This window comes from Diplodia seriata (genome assembly GCF_021436955.1).
Source record: "Diplodia seriata strain FDS-637 chromosome Unknown scaffold_9, whole genome shotgun sequence".
Classification (NCBI taxonomy): Eukaryota; Fungi; Ascomycota; class Dothideomycetes; order Botryosphaeriales; family Botryosphaeriaceae; genus Diplodia; species Diplodia seriata.
The window spans coordinates 1738784-1751827 of NW_027117316.1; the positions used below are offsets into that span (position 1 = coordinate 1738784).

Here is a 13044-nt window from a genome sequence, read left to right on the forward strand (position 1 = left end):
CTCTCCTTTCTTTTTCCTTGTTGTACTGATGTCCAGCAAGCCGTCCCCAGCGCCGTCGACCTCGTTCGCTGCCTCGCGCCTCAACCGGACCACCTTTCTCATCCAGGAAGATGACAGCTTCGCCGAGCGGCCCTTCATCTACGCCAAGCTGCACCCGCGCCTGCCTCTCCTGATCCTGTCCGACACGGGCTGCAACTCGCCGCGCGACACCTCGGTCCAGCTCTCCAAGCTGCGTGAGTTCGTCGAGGAGTTCCCCGTCGCCGCCAACGACGGCCGCCCGCTCAACCCGCGCGACCAGTATGGCCACCCCGAGCGCCAGTACATCGTCGTCGTGACCCATTGCCACTACGACCACATCGGCGGCATCGAGCAGTTCCCCACCATGCCGCTGTCCGAGTCGCTGGCCCTGGCCCGGACCATGCGGGGCTCCGACGCCGCCTCCAAGCCGCTCGCCCCATGCACCATTGTCGCCTCGGCGCACTGCGAGTCCTTTGCCACCCAGCACCTGGACGAGCACTCGCTGTGCAACTTCTACGGCCTCACGCCGCCGAGGTACCGCGTCTCGCGCTGGGCCAAGGACGGCGAGGCCCTGGTGCACGACGGCCAGAAGCTCGACGTGACGGTGCTGCACACGCCCGGCCACACGCCCGACGAGCTGGCCTGGTACGATCACGACGAGCGCTACCTCTACGTCGGCGACTCGTTCTACGAGCGCGGCCCCGACGGCATGGCCATCATCTTCCCCAAGGAGGGTGACTGGGTTGACTTCATGGCCTCTCTGCGTAAGATGCTGCGCTTCGTGCGCCACGAGAACGAATACATGCTGGCCGACTCGCTCAACTACTACAACCACGACTTCTGCGGCGTCCACCGCCGCGTCAAGCTGTGCTGCGGCCACTGCACCGTGCGCGCCGAGGCCGAGGAGATGCTCGACGCCGTCCGCGACCTGTTTGAGCGCATTCTCGCTGGCAAGGTGGCCGTCACGCGCTCCGAGACGTACCGGGACGAGATCTACGACACGTGGACCGACGGCGGCGAGGAAGCGCGCTTCGCGGTGCGCGCCCCACGGAGGCTGGCTGAGGAGGCGCGCAAGCAGCTTGCTGACCGGGCCATGGTGCGCTCCTATTCTTGATTTTGCAGATATCCAACATTTAGCTCCTGTTCGCAATGGTAATGAAGTTAATCTCGTCCAGAGCTGCGGTGACATCAAACATGGCGCCGTGAATCAGGCGCAAGCCCTGCGATGTGCCCAAAATGCGGGGACGGCAAGCCGGGCCACGAAGCCGGTGACGTGGGCCAGCCTGTCAATCGCGCCTTGTCGGGGGCCTTGTCAAACCAGTGGAGGAGTGGCGGACCCCTTGACTCGGCGCGGTTTTTCTGCAGCCGGCGGTTCGTTCGGTGGGGTGGGTCCGCCGCCACCGACACCGAGGGGCAGCACGCAGCCCTCACATCATCACCTCTCCCGTAGATTTCTCTGTCCCATCGCTAGGGAGATCCGATTGTCCCAACACCCAGCCCCTCGGAACCACAATGTCGGATAAAGACGCAGGAACTCCGCGCGTCTACCTCGCCCGCCATGGTACGTTCCATTTTCCGCTCTTCACCGCCCGCCGCCCAACAACCCTAGCACCACCGCAACCACTCTCACGCCGATGTCCTCGTACATGCGCCATGAACGCCGCCAAAACATCCGCAAAGATGAACCACCATGGAATCAGCACCCTAAAACCCACACCTTCCCTGTCCTCCCCCTCTCCCCCGGCAAACGCAACAACGCCCGACTGAACCCTCCCGCGTCATACCATCTACAAAAACCTCCTTCCTCATCTCACACCACCACCGCTCACCACCCCCATCACAAACAGGCGAAACCGAATGGACAATCAACGGCCGCTACACGGGCACGACCGACCTCCCGCTCACGCCCAAGGGCGAGCAGCAAGTCCTCGGCAGCGGCCGCGCGCTCGTCGGCGCGAAGAAGCTGATCGACCCGGCCAAGCTCGCGCGCGTCTACATCTCGCCGCGCACGCGGGCCCAACGCACCTTCGAGCTCCTCTTCCCCGCGCACTCGCAGGCCGACCTGCACGCCGCGTCGCGCGTCACGACGACGCCCGCGCTCGCCGAGTGGGACTACGGCGCGTACGAGGGGCTGCTGACGGCCGAGATCCGCGCGCGGCGGGCCGCCCGCGGCCTGGACACCGAGCGTGCGTGGGACATCTGGCGCGACGGCTGCGAAGAAGGAGAAAGCGCGGCCGAGGTGACGGCGCGGCTGGACGCGCTGATCGCCGAGATCCGCGCGCTGCAGGCGCCGTGCATGCACGGCGAGTCGCCGGCCGACGTCGTCCTTGTCGCGCACGGCCACCTGCTGCGCGCCTTCACCAAGCGCTGGCTGCGCTACCCCATGGACTTCCCGCTGAGCATGATGCTCGAGCCCGGCGGCGTCGGCGTGCTGAGCTACCAGCACCACAACGTCGACGAGCCCGCCTTCATGCTGGGCATGGCGCTGCCGGTGGTGCACGAGGACAAGAAAGCGGGGGAGTCGAAATGAGGTTTGTTCTTGCGCGAGGTCTTGAATTTTTGCATACACACACGGCAGGTTGCAAAAGAACGAAAAAAAACGAAATGAGTCATGCTTGCGTGGGTAGCGGAATCCAATGTCCGCACGTAGACGTTAGGCTTGAACGCGGACGAATACGTTCGGACACTGGATTCAACTACACACGCAGGGAGGTGTAGCCTCCTCGACGGAGCTCAGATGGCTCGAATCTCGCAGGGTTTGGACATATATGTGCATTTTGCTAGAGAGGAGTGGGATGTTGTTGCTGATATCTGTATTCTTGGAGACGGGAATCATGACTTGGGGCTAGAGGGATTAAGAGGGGAAACGGACATAGAGCGTATAGAAAGATCGGATTCGGCCATGGAAAAACAAGACGGATTAGACAAACGCAAAACACGACAAACAACTTGACGAATCAATTACGCCTTTCTTTTAGCATCCCTCCCTGTGAAGAACCGCTGGCCAAAACATGCAAATCATCCTTCTGCGCGCGCTCGCTTCTCCCAGTCGCGGAGTAAATTAAAATTCCCTTGAAATTGAACCGTTGAGGGCCAATCGATTCTTTGTCGGTATAAAACAGGCGAACAGACAGATAGGAAACCAAAGTTAAATAAGTATACCTGTCTTCTCGCTGGATCCTCCAGCCCCCCGCAACATCCGCCATCACACCGCGGCCGAGATGATAAGTCTACCTGAAAGCCTGCAAAAGGGGATCTTTGCGAATCACGACCGCGCATTTTCGAAGTCAACCCGCTCACGACTCGGCATCGACGAACTCATCGACAGAGTTGGTATCGGAATCTTGCCGCTCGAGGGATCCGGGCCCCGTCTTCGCCGTCGATGCGTCATGCTGGCCAAAGTCGATCAGGTCTTCTGTCTGGTTCTGGTGCTGGGATTCGGTCTTCCGTTCAGGTATCGGGAACCTACGCTCTACCGTCTGCCCAGGAAGTATCGCGGCTATATTGAGAATCTGCTTCGTCTGCTCCTCCGGCGTGGCCCCGTCGCTGCGAACACGGCGAATTAGCACATTCCCGGCAGACTCCGGGTCTCCCGGTGATTGCGGTCGGCTGACTGCGGGATCACACTCCACTTACATTTTGGTGCGAATGATGAAATCCAGATCCTCCATGCCCTCTTCCGAGCCTCCCGGGCCTCCCTGCACAGGCCTGAATAACCGAGGGTGCCATTCAACACCGTCGTCCACGCGCTTCGCTGCTTCTTCGCGCTGCATGTCTTCAATCTTTGATTTTTCATCTGTGGCTACGATCTGATCCCTCTGCTTGATAGCCGCAGTAACCTTCTGCCATAGCTTCTGAGATTCGCGGTCTTCTTGCTCCTTGAGGGGGCGGACCGATGGCGCCGTCTCCCTTGCGTTCGTCGCGTCAAACAGCAGTTGCTTCTTTCCGGTCTGGTATAACATGTTAGCGGAGCACGCGCTTGTGGTGCGGGTGAAAGCTCTGCCGCCGAATTCCACCTACCGTAAGGTTCTTGGCCCACATCTCGCCGGTCCACAGTCCAGAAAGCTCATACAGATTCTTCTGCGTCTTGGAATCCTTGATGTATCCGCCGATGGCATTGTAGGTACCTCCAACCCAGCCCTTGGTCTTGAATTCGAGATCGGCCTCCAAGCCCAGCTCTGGGCATCGCACATAGCTGTGGTCGCCGAGCTCGTATTTCATCTTTCCGAACAGGATTCCTCGTGCGTACATGTTGGGCTGCGTGATGAAGCTACACCTCCGGTTAGCGACGACTCCCAGCCCGGCCATGTTGTAGCAATACATACTATCTCTCGTTGTGGTTGAGGAAAGTCATCACAGCCAGACCTTCCATCATGCTTGCCGCCGAGTTGCCCAGGAATTTGCTGCGAGGCTTGAGAGCGCCGTCGATGCGGATGTGATGCTCGGGAGCCATGAAGAAATAGCTGGACTTCGGGGGGTGATGCGAAGTCTGCTCGGAGATGTAGTACCCTCTAGTCTTGTCCGGATAATCCCAGTAACAGGTAAAGGTCTCGCCGAGGATCGGGTTGAGGGGCTTCTTGACACCGCTGCCTAAGGGTCAGTATCAAGGGCAGTGGACAACAAAGGGCTTTTTCGCTGCGCAGAGCGTACATACGGCGGTTTGATGTGCCATCCGCTGAGGTAGAACTTCACCACAGATAAAAATCTCTCTTCGGGTTCTTCGATGTCCGGCATGGGGAGCAGGGTCTCTGGGTGGGCCATGAAGCTGAGCAGGCGGCCAAGTTAGCTCCTTTTCTCCTCTCTGGGCGCCTCGGGGGGCAGGGAACCGCAGACGCACTTCGTTATCCGCTCCAACATCGACCGCGGCTCCAGGATGAAGGTAGGGAGGGTGATCCGGCTGAGGTCCGCGCCGGGCCGCAGCTGCGAGATGATGTGGGTGAGGACTGCAGGAGAGGCGGCTCATCAGTTTCCGGACCGTGGATGCTTTGGAGGGTCGGCGAGGCGGCGCGACGTACCATTGCTCTGCTCCGAGTCGACGATGGTCTCGTCTTCGCCGGTGACAGTGGAGTTGTCGCGGAAGTCGTCGGTGGATCCGCGGCTGCTGGACAGCGAGTGTCGGCGGTGGCCGTGACCGAGCACCATGGTGGCGAGGTTCGTGGGGGATTGAAGGGTCGTCGACGGGAGTGTGGAGGTTTAGGGTGCGAGAGGCGGTGCGACAGGCATCAGGGCGGGCCCACGAAGGACTTTCAAGTGTAGAGGATGACGCGGGTGGGCGCAAGTGGGCTCGTTAGCGGCGGCCGGCGGGGTATTTTTTGGCCCATGTTTATTGCTTGTGAACAACCCACGCCCAACCAGCACCAACGCACAAAGAAATCTGCTGCCTAACTGTCCCGGACTGCGCTGTCGCCCGTCGCGCCTCATGCTTGCAGCCGGCCGGTCGCGCCCTGCAGCCGCCCCCGTCAGCAGACCGCTCTCCGCGACGTGACTGGGCGTGACAGCGCCCTACGTAAGCCGACAGCTTGCCGCCGCCCGTTTTGCACGGCAGCGCCCTCGGCCCGCCCGAGCCCCATGATACGAATCAGCGGATAGGGGATGATCAGCGTCACCGGGCGTACAAATATACGTGTATGAATTCTTCGTCTCCGGATGCAATCAGCTTCCGCCGTCCGATTGAGCGCCCCGCCGAGCCCGTCTTGTTTTCCCGCGCGGGGGAGCGGCCGGGAAACGTCAAACAGCAGCTCTTGCAGCCTTCGTCTGAAACTTTCGCCGCGATTAACGTCACTGCGACGCTCGGGGCTGCCGTTCGCTTCCGCAGATCGCGGCCAGCGCAGCCGCGGTTCTCCAGCTGCCCTGTTGCAACCTCAAAATTCTGTCGCCGAGGGGTAACAACGGCTTAAAAAGGACACCTCGCCCTCACCTCTCCCCCTTTTCCACCCCACCTGAGCCGAGCTGCCTTCTCCTGAGACTGTAGAATTTGTCAAGGCAGTTCCTTCGTTGCTCCTGCGTCCAGCTCTCGACTACCAATGCAAACTCCGTGACATCATCGAAGTCGAACATCTTCGCCATCGTGCAGAGCTGACGCATCCGCACCTCTTCGGCCGGTCTGTATCTGTACCTGATGGCCTGCGCCTCTTCATCGCTAGCGCCATCGTCGAGGTCGAGGTCGCCGTCGCCTCCGCCTCTGCCCGCCTGGCTTTGACTCGGCGCAAAGACGTGCTTGTCGATGTAGTCGATGTCGTTTTCGTTCTCTGCCGCCCTCCTACTAAGGCGTGCTTCCACTTTCGAAGTGCCGATGACCTCTGAGTTTTCGTGCATGTACTGCACGCCAGCACCTGCAAGGATTGCCTGGACAGCATCCGTCTTTTTCGGGGCCGACTTGATGTCCTTCGTTAGTTCGTCGATGCTTCCACTCTTGATCATGTCCGATATTTGGCTCATTACGGCGTCTTCGCGGTCGCCATCTAACAGAGGGTCATCGTCGTCGTGTTGGCTGTATCCGTCCATGCCGACCACTGTGACACCAGCCTTGGATTCCGCGACATTGGTCTTGTTGATAATGTCTCGAAGCACTATGTTGTCGCCTTGGTAGGAAAAGAGGTTTACCAGTCCGAAGATCTCTCCCTTCTGTTCTTTTTGATCTTGGACTCCACGGAAGTACCGCCGCTCGTTGGAAGCGTTGTACCCGATATTGGCCTGCTGCTGTTTGTAGATTTGACGCGCGTAGACTATTTCCTCGATTGTGCCTGCACTGATCAAACGGAAGACCTCAACGTCGCGGTGTTGTCCGATCCTGTAGGCTCGATCCTGGGCTTGCAGGTCATATGCAGGATTCCAATTAGGATCAAACACCACGACTTTGTTTGCTGAAGTAATGTTCAACCCCACACCGCCAGCTCTTGTGCTGATGAGAAACACAAACTGCTTGGGGTCGGCATTGAAGTCATTGACGGTTTGTTGGCGGTCCTCGTACTTCATCGAACCGTCAAGATAACTGACATTGTAGGATGTCGTGCTCACGAAAAGCATCCGCAACATCTGAATAAGCCGCACGCTGTGGCTGAAAACCAGGACTTTGTCGCCGTTCGAATGCCAAAATTGGAGGAGCCTCTTCAAGACTTTCCATTTACCACAGTATTCCTGCTTTGCAAAGTTCATGATGCTGTCTCGTTGACGGTAAAGGTCTTTCCACTGATCTGGCATGGTGATCTGTAACGTCTCGAGGTCTCGGGCCTGTCTCTCTTGCGGGTCGACACTGTGTGGAATGATGAGCGCTAGGTGGTTGGAGAGCTTCTGTAGAGTTGCCATGGAAGGAAACACATGATTCTGCCATTTGGTATGACCGGGAATCTCAGTATAGCAACACCATCCTCGCTTACTGTTAGGCTTGCCGCAGTCGCAAGGCTCCGTAGACTGCCGTATGTACTCGACAAGATCGCTACTGACAAAATTCTCATATGCTTCGGATTGCGATTCCGTGAGAGGGCAGAACACTATGAAAACTGTTAGGACTGTCTCTGAATACCACGGACCAAGCTTTGCCTTACCAACTCTATCGCTTTTCTTTGGAAGTTCATGGGCAATCAGCGACTTCATCCGCCGGAGGAAGAACTGAGGGAGCAGGTTGTTGACCAAGGACTTGGCCGTTTTCCTGGCCTTGGCTAGCTGTTGATAGGTGGCATCATGGGCTTGACCCATTTTGAGGGGATCGCTAATGCAATGCTTCCAAGTTGCGAGCGCACCAAACCTGCCAGGGTTCGTCCAGTTGAGCAGCGTCCATAATTCGTAATAATTATTTTGGATCGCAGTCCCAGTCAGACCTATCCTGCAAAGAGAATTGATTTCGTTCATGGCCTGGGTTATCTCGGATGTTCGAGTCTTGATGATGTGGCATTCGTCCGCAATCACGCAATCCCAATCAACAGTGTTGATCTCGCTTCTATTATTCCGGTAGGTGGTGTACGTTGTCAGCACGATCTCGGCACGTCCTTTGAGGGCTGCTCGCAACGCTGCGTCCTTATCAGCAGGTGAGCCATGGTAGGTGTAAATATGCCACCAGCCCCAATCGTTGAATTCGGACTTCCAATTCGCCAATAGAGTACCAGGACACACAACAAGAACTCTCGGATAGACTCGGTCGTACTGGCGCATTTTACGCATACGCTTGTGGTCACGCTCATCTGCCGTCTTGCCAAAGGCGGCAGTGAGAAAGGCAATGACCTGGATGGTTTTGCCCAAGCCCATGTCGTCGCCGAGTACACCACCCCGCTGATAAACGAACTTCTCGTGTAGGAACTCCACGCCTTTGATCTGATAGTCGCGAAGCCATTGAGCATGCGATGCGGGTATCACACCTGCTGTTGTCGGAATGACGATGTCTTCGTACTTTCGGAGAGGTTTTCTGCCGGGAAAAGATGGCTTCTCGCGGAGGTGCTCCAACCTTTCGTCGTCGGAGAAATCGACATCTTCAAAGTCTGGAGGGATCAAAAGTCCAGCCTCACCCATTCTCTCTCGTGCATCCTCGAATTTAGTTTTCCTCTTCTTGATGTAGTCGGGGAGGATTTCGTCCGTCAGCTCCTCGGCGTCTTTATCGCTATCGTCTTCATATGTCCTCTGCCTGTTCAGACCAGGTTTATCTCCATCTTCTTCCGACCTACGGGGACGAACGCGGCGCCCAACCATGGTCGACTTGCCTGAAGCCTTGGCCTTGGCAATCCGCGAGATGGCTGCAGCACGCTTCCTCTTGACTGCTTTCCGGTTCTTGAATGCATTGTAGGCGGCTCCTGCATCGTCATCGTCGGAAAACTCGACCTTCCGCGGCTCGGCTTGACTCTGCCGTTCCGACACCCTGTCCTCACCTTCGGCGCTGTCGGTTTCGTCGGCGGTTTCAGAAGTACCATCGTCAGGTTCGTCGACGATATCTTTGTCGAAGAGTGAGCGATATGCACGGTGGGCATTCGAATGGAATATTTGCAATGCTCACTGTGAACGTAAGAGTCAAGGTCCACCTCCTTGCGCACGACGTTCGTGATCTCCAGGTCGCTGCTGCCTTCGTATTCCCCCTCCATCCGGTCCACTGCCTCCTCAGCAAACGGACGATGATGGCGCCGGGTAGCTGTAGACCGCGACGGCTTTTTCGTAACGATTGCCATCGATCTTTATGTCGCGACGGGGTTGTCTAGGTCAGAAGTGGAGGGGCGCGTGGAGGTGTCACGGAGACGCGTGAAGGCGCGCCGCGGTCGCGCGAAGTCATGCCCTCCCTACCATGTTGTCCGCATGACGTCAGCTACCCTGCGTCCATCCCGTCTCCTCCCGTCCGTAGTAATGTTCAGCCTTTCTGGAATCAAAGAATGCTTACAGCTCATCAATGCGTTCACGTATATGCTTGGCTAACCATTTTGAGACCATGTGCTACAGGTGATACTTCAGCCAATTGATAACCTGTCGTAGCAGAGGCACTTTCTTCTAAATATTGAAGCACAGGAAAGGAAAAATTGGCATCCTACGCCTGCATATCTGTGCAATATCAAAACTCGCATCTACGTCCGGATGCTTGCTTGTACTACCCTATGCCTGATGAATCCGCAGTTTAAAAATGCACACCACTACTTGCAAGATCAGAAGACGTGCTCCCGCCTGACGTTTGCAAATACACTAACAGACACACTTACGTCACCTCTGGTTGAATCGAGACATCAACTAAACTACTGCTGAGTCACATCGATCCCACCACCTTTTGATTTAATCCACATTGTCGTGTAACCTTTGGGCATGCAGCACGGTTGCGGTCGATATCCCCATCATTATGTGCGGAATCAGTTGCATCGTCCATCAGGGCAATCCTTCGGGGGTCGACAGGGACAAGCTTTCCCACGAGCTCGATGCCAGCCTTGAAGCAATCAGGCATCGCGGCCCAGACTCGCGGGGTCAATGGATCAGCCCAGACAACCGAGTTGGTACGCACCACTCCTCCCTCCCCTCGCATCCAGCACCGGCCACTGCGGGAGTCCCTCAGAAAAAGAAGCTTACCATCTCTTCCCCCTCAACCATCCAGCCCTCGGCCACGTCCGCCTCGCCATCAACGACCTCGCCCCCACCGGCGCGCAGCCCTTCTCCTCCCCCGACGCCGCCATCCACGCCGTCGTCAACGGCGAGCTCTACGACTACGACGCCCTGCGCGCCCTCGTCCACGACCACCAACCCGCCTACGCCTTTGCCGGCCGCAGCGACTGCGAGCTCGTCGTCGCCCTCTACCTGCAGCACGGCCTCTCCTTCCTGTCGCGCCTGCGCGGCGAGTTCTCGCTCTGCCTGTACGACGCGCGGACGCAGCTCTTCGTCGCCGCGCGCGACCGCTACGGCATCAAGCCGCTGTTCTGGCGCGTCGACGAGGAAAGGAGGCGGTTCGAGTTTGCGGCGGAGGCGAAGGCGTGGTTGCCGTTCGGGTGGACGCCGGAGTGGGATGTCAAGAGCTTGCTGGAGGCTGGGTGGAATCATGACCAGCGTACGCTTTTTCGGGGTGTGCGGAAGGTGCGGCCGGGGCACTATCTTATTTGTCAGGGGTTTGGGGATGTGCAGGAGAGGATTTACTGGGATATCGAATATCCGGACAAGGTGTGTTGGCCGCTTGCCGTTGGTGATGTTGGGTTGGTTGCTAAAATTTCACTCAAGAGGATCCCAGATCGGAGGAGTGAACATGAGATGATAGAGGGTGTCCGGGAGCGGCTTCTCGAAGCTGTCCGGATACGACTTCGTGCGGACGTGCCGGTTGGCATCTATCTCAGTGGCGGCATTGACTCATCAGTGATTGCAGGAATGGTGACGCATTTGGTCAGAGAAAGGGGGGAGAAGATTGGCAATGAGAAGGAAACAGACCGCGTGAGCTGCTTTGGCATAGCATTCGACGAGAACAGCGGCTACGATGAATCAGGTAAGGAATGTCATTTCCCCCAGTTTGAGTGCAGGAGAAGTTGACAAACAACAGCAATTGCTAACCGTACTGCGGACTTTCTGGGAGTCAAATTTCACAAGAAGTATATGGGAGAGGCTGAGCTTGCAGCATATTTCGAAGACGCGACTTACCACTGCGAACACCACAATGCGGACCTCAACTACGTTGGAAAGTTTGCACTTTCAGAAGTGCCACGCGAAGTGGGTTTCAAGGTCGTCCTGACAGGCGAAGGCTCCGACGAGAATTTCGCCGGTTATCCCACATATCTTCCCGACTACCTTCGGGAACCTGACCTTGCATGGCCAGCAAATGCTATGTCGGATGAACAACGTGATAAGCTCCGTGAGGAGACTGAAGAATTGACGGAGCGGAACTACAGGACCATTGGCATGGACAGCGCCAAAACCGGCGATTCCGTTGCGGTGCGTATGCTCAACGGTATCAAAACACCGCAGTATATGACAGCGTGGGGCTTTGATGTATACACACCGTGGGCTTACGATGCCTACGGCATTGGTGATGCTCGACTTACCGTTGCGCATAATGTTGATGGCCGGACCAGAGAGCTTATAATGGACAAGTGGCACCCTCTACATTCCGCGATGTATGTGTGGTCTAAAGGGCATCTGGCCAACAGCTTCTTGTCCTGCCTGGGTGACCGCACGGAAATGGCCCATAGCCTGGAAGCAAGAACACCGTTCCTGGACCATCGCTTGACGGAATATGTGAATGGGTTGCCGCCAAGCGTCAAAGTCAGGTGGGATAAGAAGGAGCAGGGATTCGTTGAGAAATGGATCCTGCGGGAAGCCAGTAAGCCTTTCATCACAACCGAGCTGTATGAAAGAAAGAAGCATGTAAGTTGCCTACCGGCTGTTGCCTACTCCCTCGAGCGGTGATCTCCCTTGCCCTTGACTCTGCTGCCGCATCGTCATTTCTCGGTTTCGCATTTGCATTAGACATGTTTGGAGTCGCGTCATGTCTTGCATGCAGACGTGCTGAAGCGAGTGCCACTGACGAAATACCTAGCCATACTCCGCACCTACGCTATTCCCGGAAAATGGACCTCTGCACAAGCTCTTCTCCAGACTGATCTGCCGTGAGAATGTGGAAGAATTAGGGTTTGTTGATTGGAATAAGACCAAGGACCTGGTCAGGGAGGCGTTCGAGCAGAAGAATCCTTCTGCAGTGCGGGCTGCCATCAGCGTGGGCCAATGGGTCGTTCTCGGTCGGAGATTTGGCGTCAAGAAGGCAGACGCGGCCGGGGTGTTGGGCTAGGTCTATTGATAATGAAGAGGGCATGCGCTCGCTCGCAGGATCACAGCGGGCATGCATACGGAAGTTGTGTATGATTGCGCCGGCCCTCACGAACAGCCCCGCACGCGCCGTGGTTGGACGATGGATGCATGGCGTGCTAATTCCGGCAAGCCGGACGCTCCTCCGAAGTTGCTGCTGCCGTTTCGGAAGTGGACGTCAGCCATCAGCTGGGCCTCCCTGAAGCAGAAACACAAGCTGACGGCTGAGACGAGCTTCATCAGACTAGAGTCTGGCGATGCTTTTGCTGAGGGTTGAAGCAGGTGCGCGTGTCACAGGAATAGATGGGGCATTCAGAGATCTGAGTAAGACTCGGATGCCCCGAGATCGGCCGCCGGCGCCGGCGGCCCCTTGCGTCGGCGCTCGCTCGCGATGCGGACGGACATGCGTGAAGTGGTGGTTGCGGTGGCTGCAATGCGTTCGTGCCACGTCCACGTTTGTCTCGTCCTGTGCCCTCAGGGCGTTCGTGCGAGCGCTGGCGAGCGAGGGCAGGCGGCGGCAGCCCCAGGTCAAACTTTCTGATGTCAGGCGCGTCATGTATTTGATTGAGCTCGAGGACGTCGAGCAGCCACGCGCCGTATGCGGTGCGACGGGCAGGCGGCGAGCTGGGGCGGCGTGTGCAACGGCGAGCCTGCAGAGCGCATGGCGGCGGCAGCCCTCGTGCGCGTTTCTTGTTTCAACGGCGGAGTGCAGAGGCGGCGGCGAGGTTGGGAGCGGGCGTGACGTTGTTTGCGCTATCATCACGCGCGACTCGATTGCAGACTGCAAAC

General features: G+C 57.5%; 7 protein-coding genes across 7 annotated transcripts; 3 read left to right on the forward strand and 4 right to left on the reverse strand.

The window, feature by feature from the left end:
* Positions 1–28: 28 nt before the first annotated feature.
* Positions 29–1132, forward strand: SLS55_008957 (uncharacterized protein; the record flags this gene model as incomplete). The annotated part of the gene is made up of 1 exon (XM_066780362.1): positions 29–1132. The coding sequence occupies one exon, from the start codon at positions 29–31 to the stop codon at positions 1130–1132; it is 1104 nt and encodes a 367-aa protein (XP_066629591.1).
* A 398-nt stretch (positions 1133–1530) lies between these two features.
* SLS55_008958 (uncharacterized protein) lies at positions 1531–2548 on the forward strand (the record flags this gene model as incomplete). Its single annotated transcript, XM_066780363.1, has 2 exons — positions 1531–1579; positions 1866–2548. The coding sequence occupies 2 exons, from the start codon at positions 1531–1533 to the stop codon at positions 2546–2548; spliced, it is 732 nt and encodes a 243-aa protein (XP_066629592.1).
* A 766-nt stretch (positions 2549–3314) lies between these two features.
* On the reverse strand, positions 3315–4269 carry OSH6_1 (Oxysterol-binding protein OBPa; the record flags this gene model as incomplete). The annotated part of the gene is made up of 3 exons (XM_066780364.1): positions 3315–3564; positions 3655–3968; positions 4039–4269. 3 exons carry the CDS (start codon positions 4267–4269, stop codon positions 3315–3317), a joined length of 795 nt encoding a protein of 264 aa, XP_066629593.1.
* Positions 4270–4342: 73 nt separating this feature from the next.
* On the reverse strand, positions 4343–4779 carry OSH6_2 (Oxysterol-binding protein OBPa; the record flags this gene model as incomplete). Its single annotated transcript, XM_066780365.1, has 2 exons — positions 4343–4604; positions 4673–4779. The coding sequence occupies 2 exons, from the start codon at positions 4777–4779 to the stop codon at positions 4343–4345; spliced, it is 369 nt and encodes a 122-aa protein (XP_066629594.1).
* A 21-nt stretch (positions 4780–4800) lies between these two features.
* Positions 4801–5160, reverse strand: OSH6_3 (Oxysterol-binding protein OBPa; the record flags this gene model as incomplete). Its single annotated transcript, XM_066780366.1, has 2 exons — positions 4801–4961; positions 5034–5160. 2 exons carry the CDS (start codon positions 5158–5160, stop codon positions 4801–4803), a joined length of 288 nt encoding a protein of 95 aa, XP_066629595.1.
* Positions 5161–5931: 771 nt separating this feature from the next.
* On the reverse strand, positions 5932–9083 carry SLS55_008962 (uncharacterized protein; the record flags this gene model as incomplete). Its single annotated transcript, XM_066780367.1, has 2 exons — positions 5932–8936; positions 8999–9083. The coding sequence occupies 2 exons, from the start codon at positions 9081–9083 to the stop codon at positions 5932–5934; spliced, it is 3090 nt and encodes a 1029-aa protein (XP_066629596.1).
* Positions 9084–9820: 737 nt separating this feature from the next.
* On the forward strand, positions 9821–12238 carry SLS55_008963 (uncharacterized protein; the record flags this gene model as incomplete). The annotated part of the gene is made up of 4 exons (XM_066780368.1): positions 9821–9971; positions 10070–10942; positions 11030–11817; positions 11990–12238. 4 exons carry the CDS (start codon positions 9821–9823, stop codon positions 12236–12238), a joined length of 2061 nt encoding a protein of 686 aa, XP_066629597.1.
* Between the last annotated feature and the right edge of the window lie 806 nt (positions 12239–13044).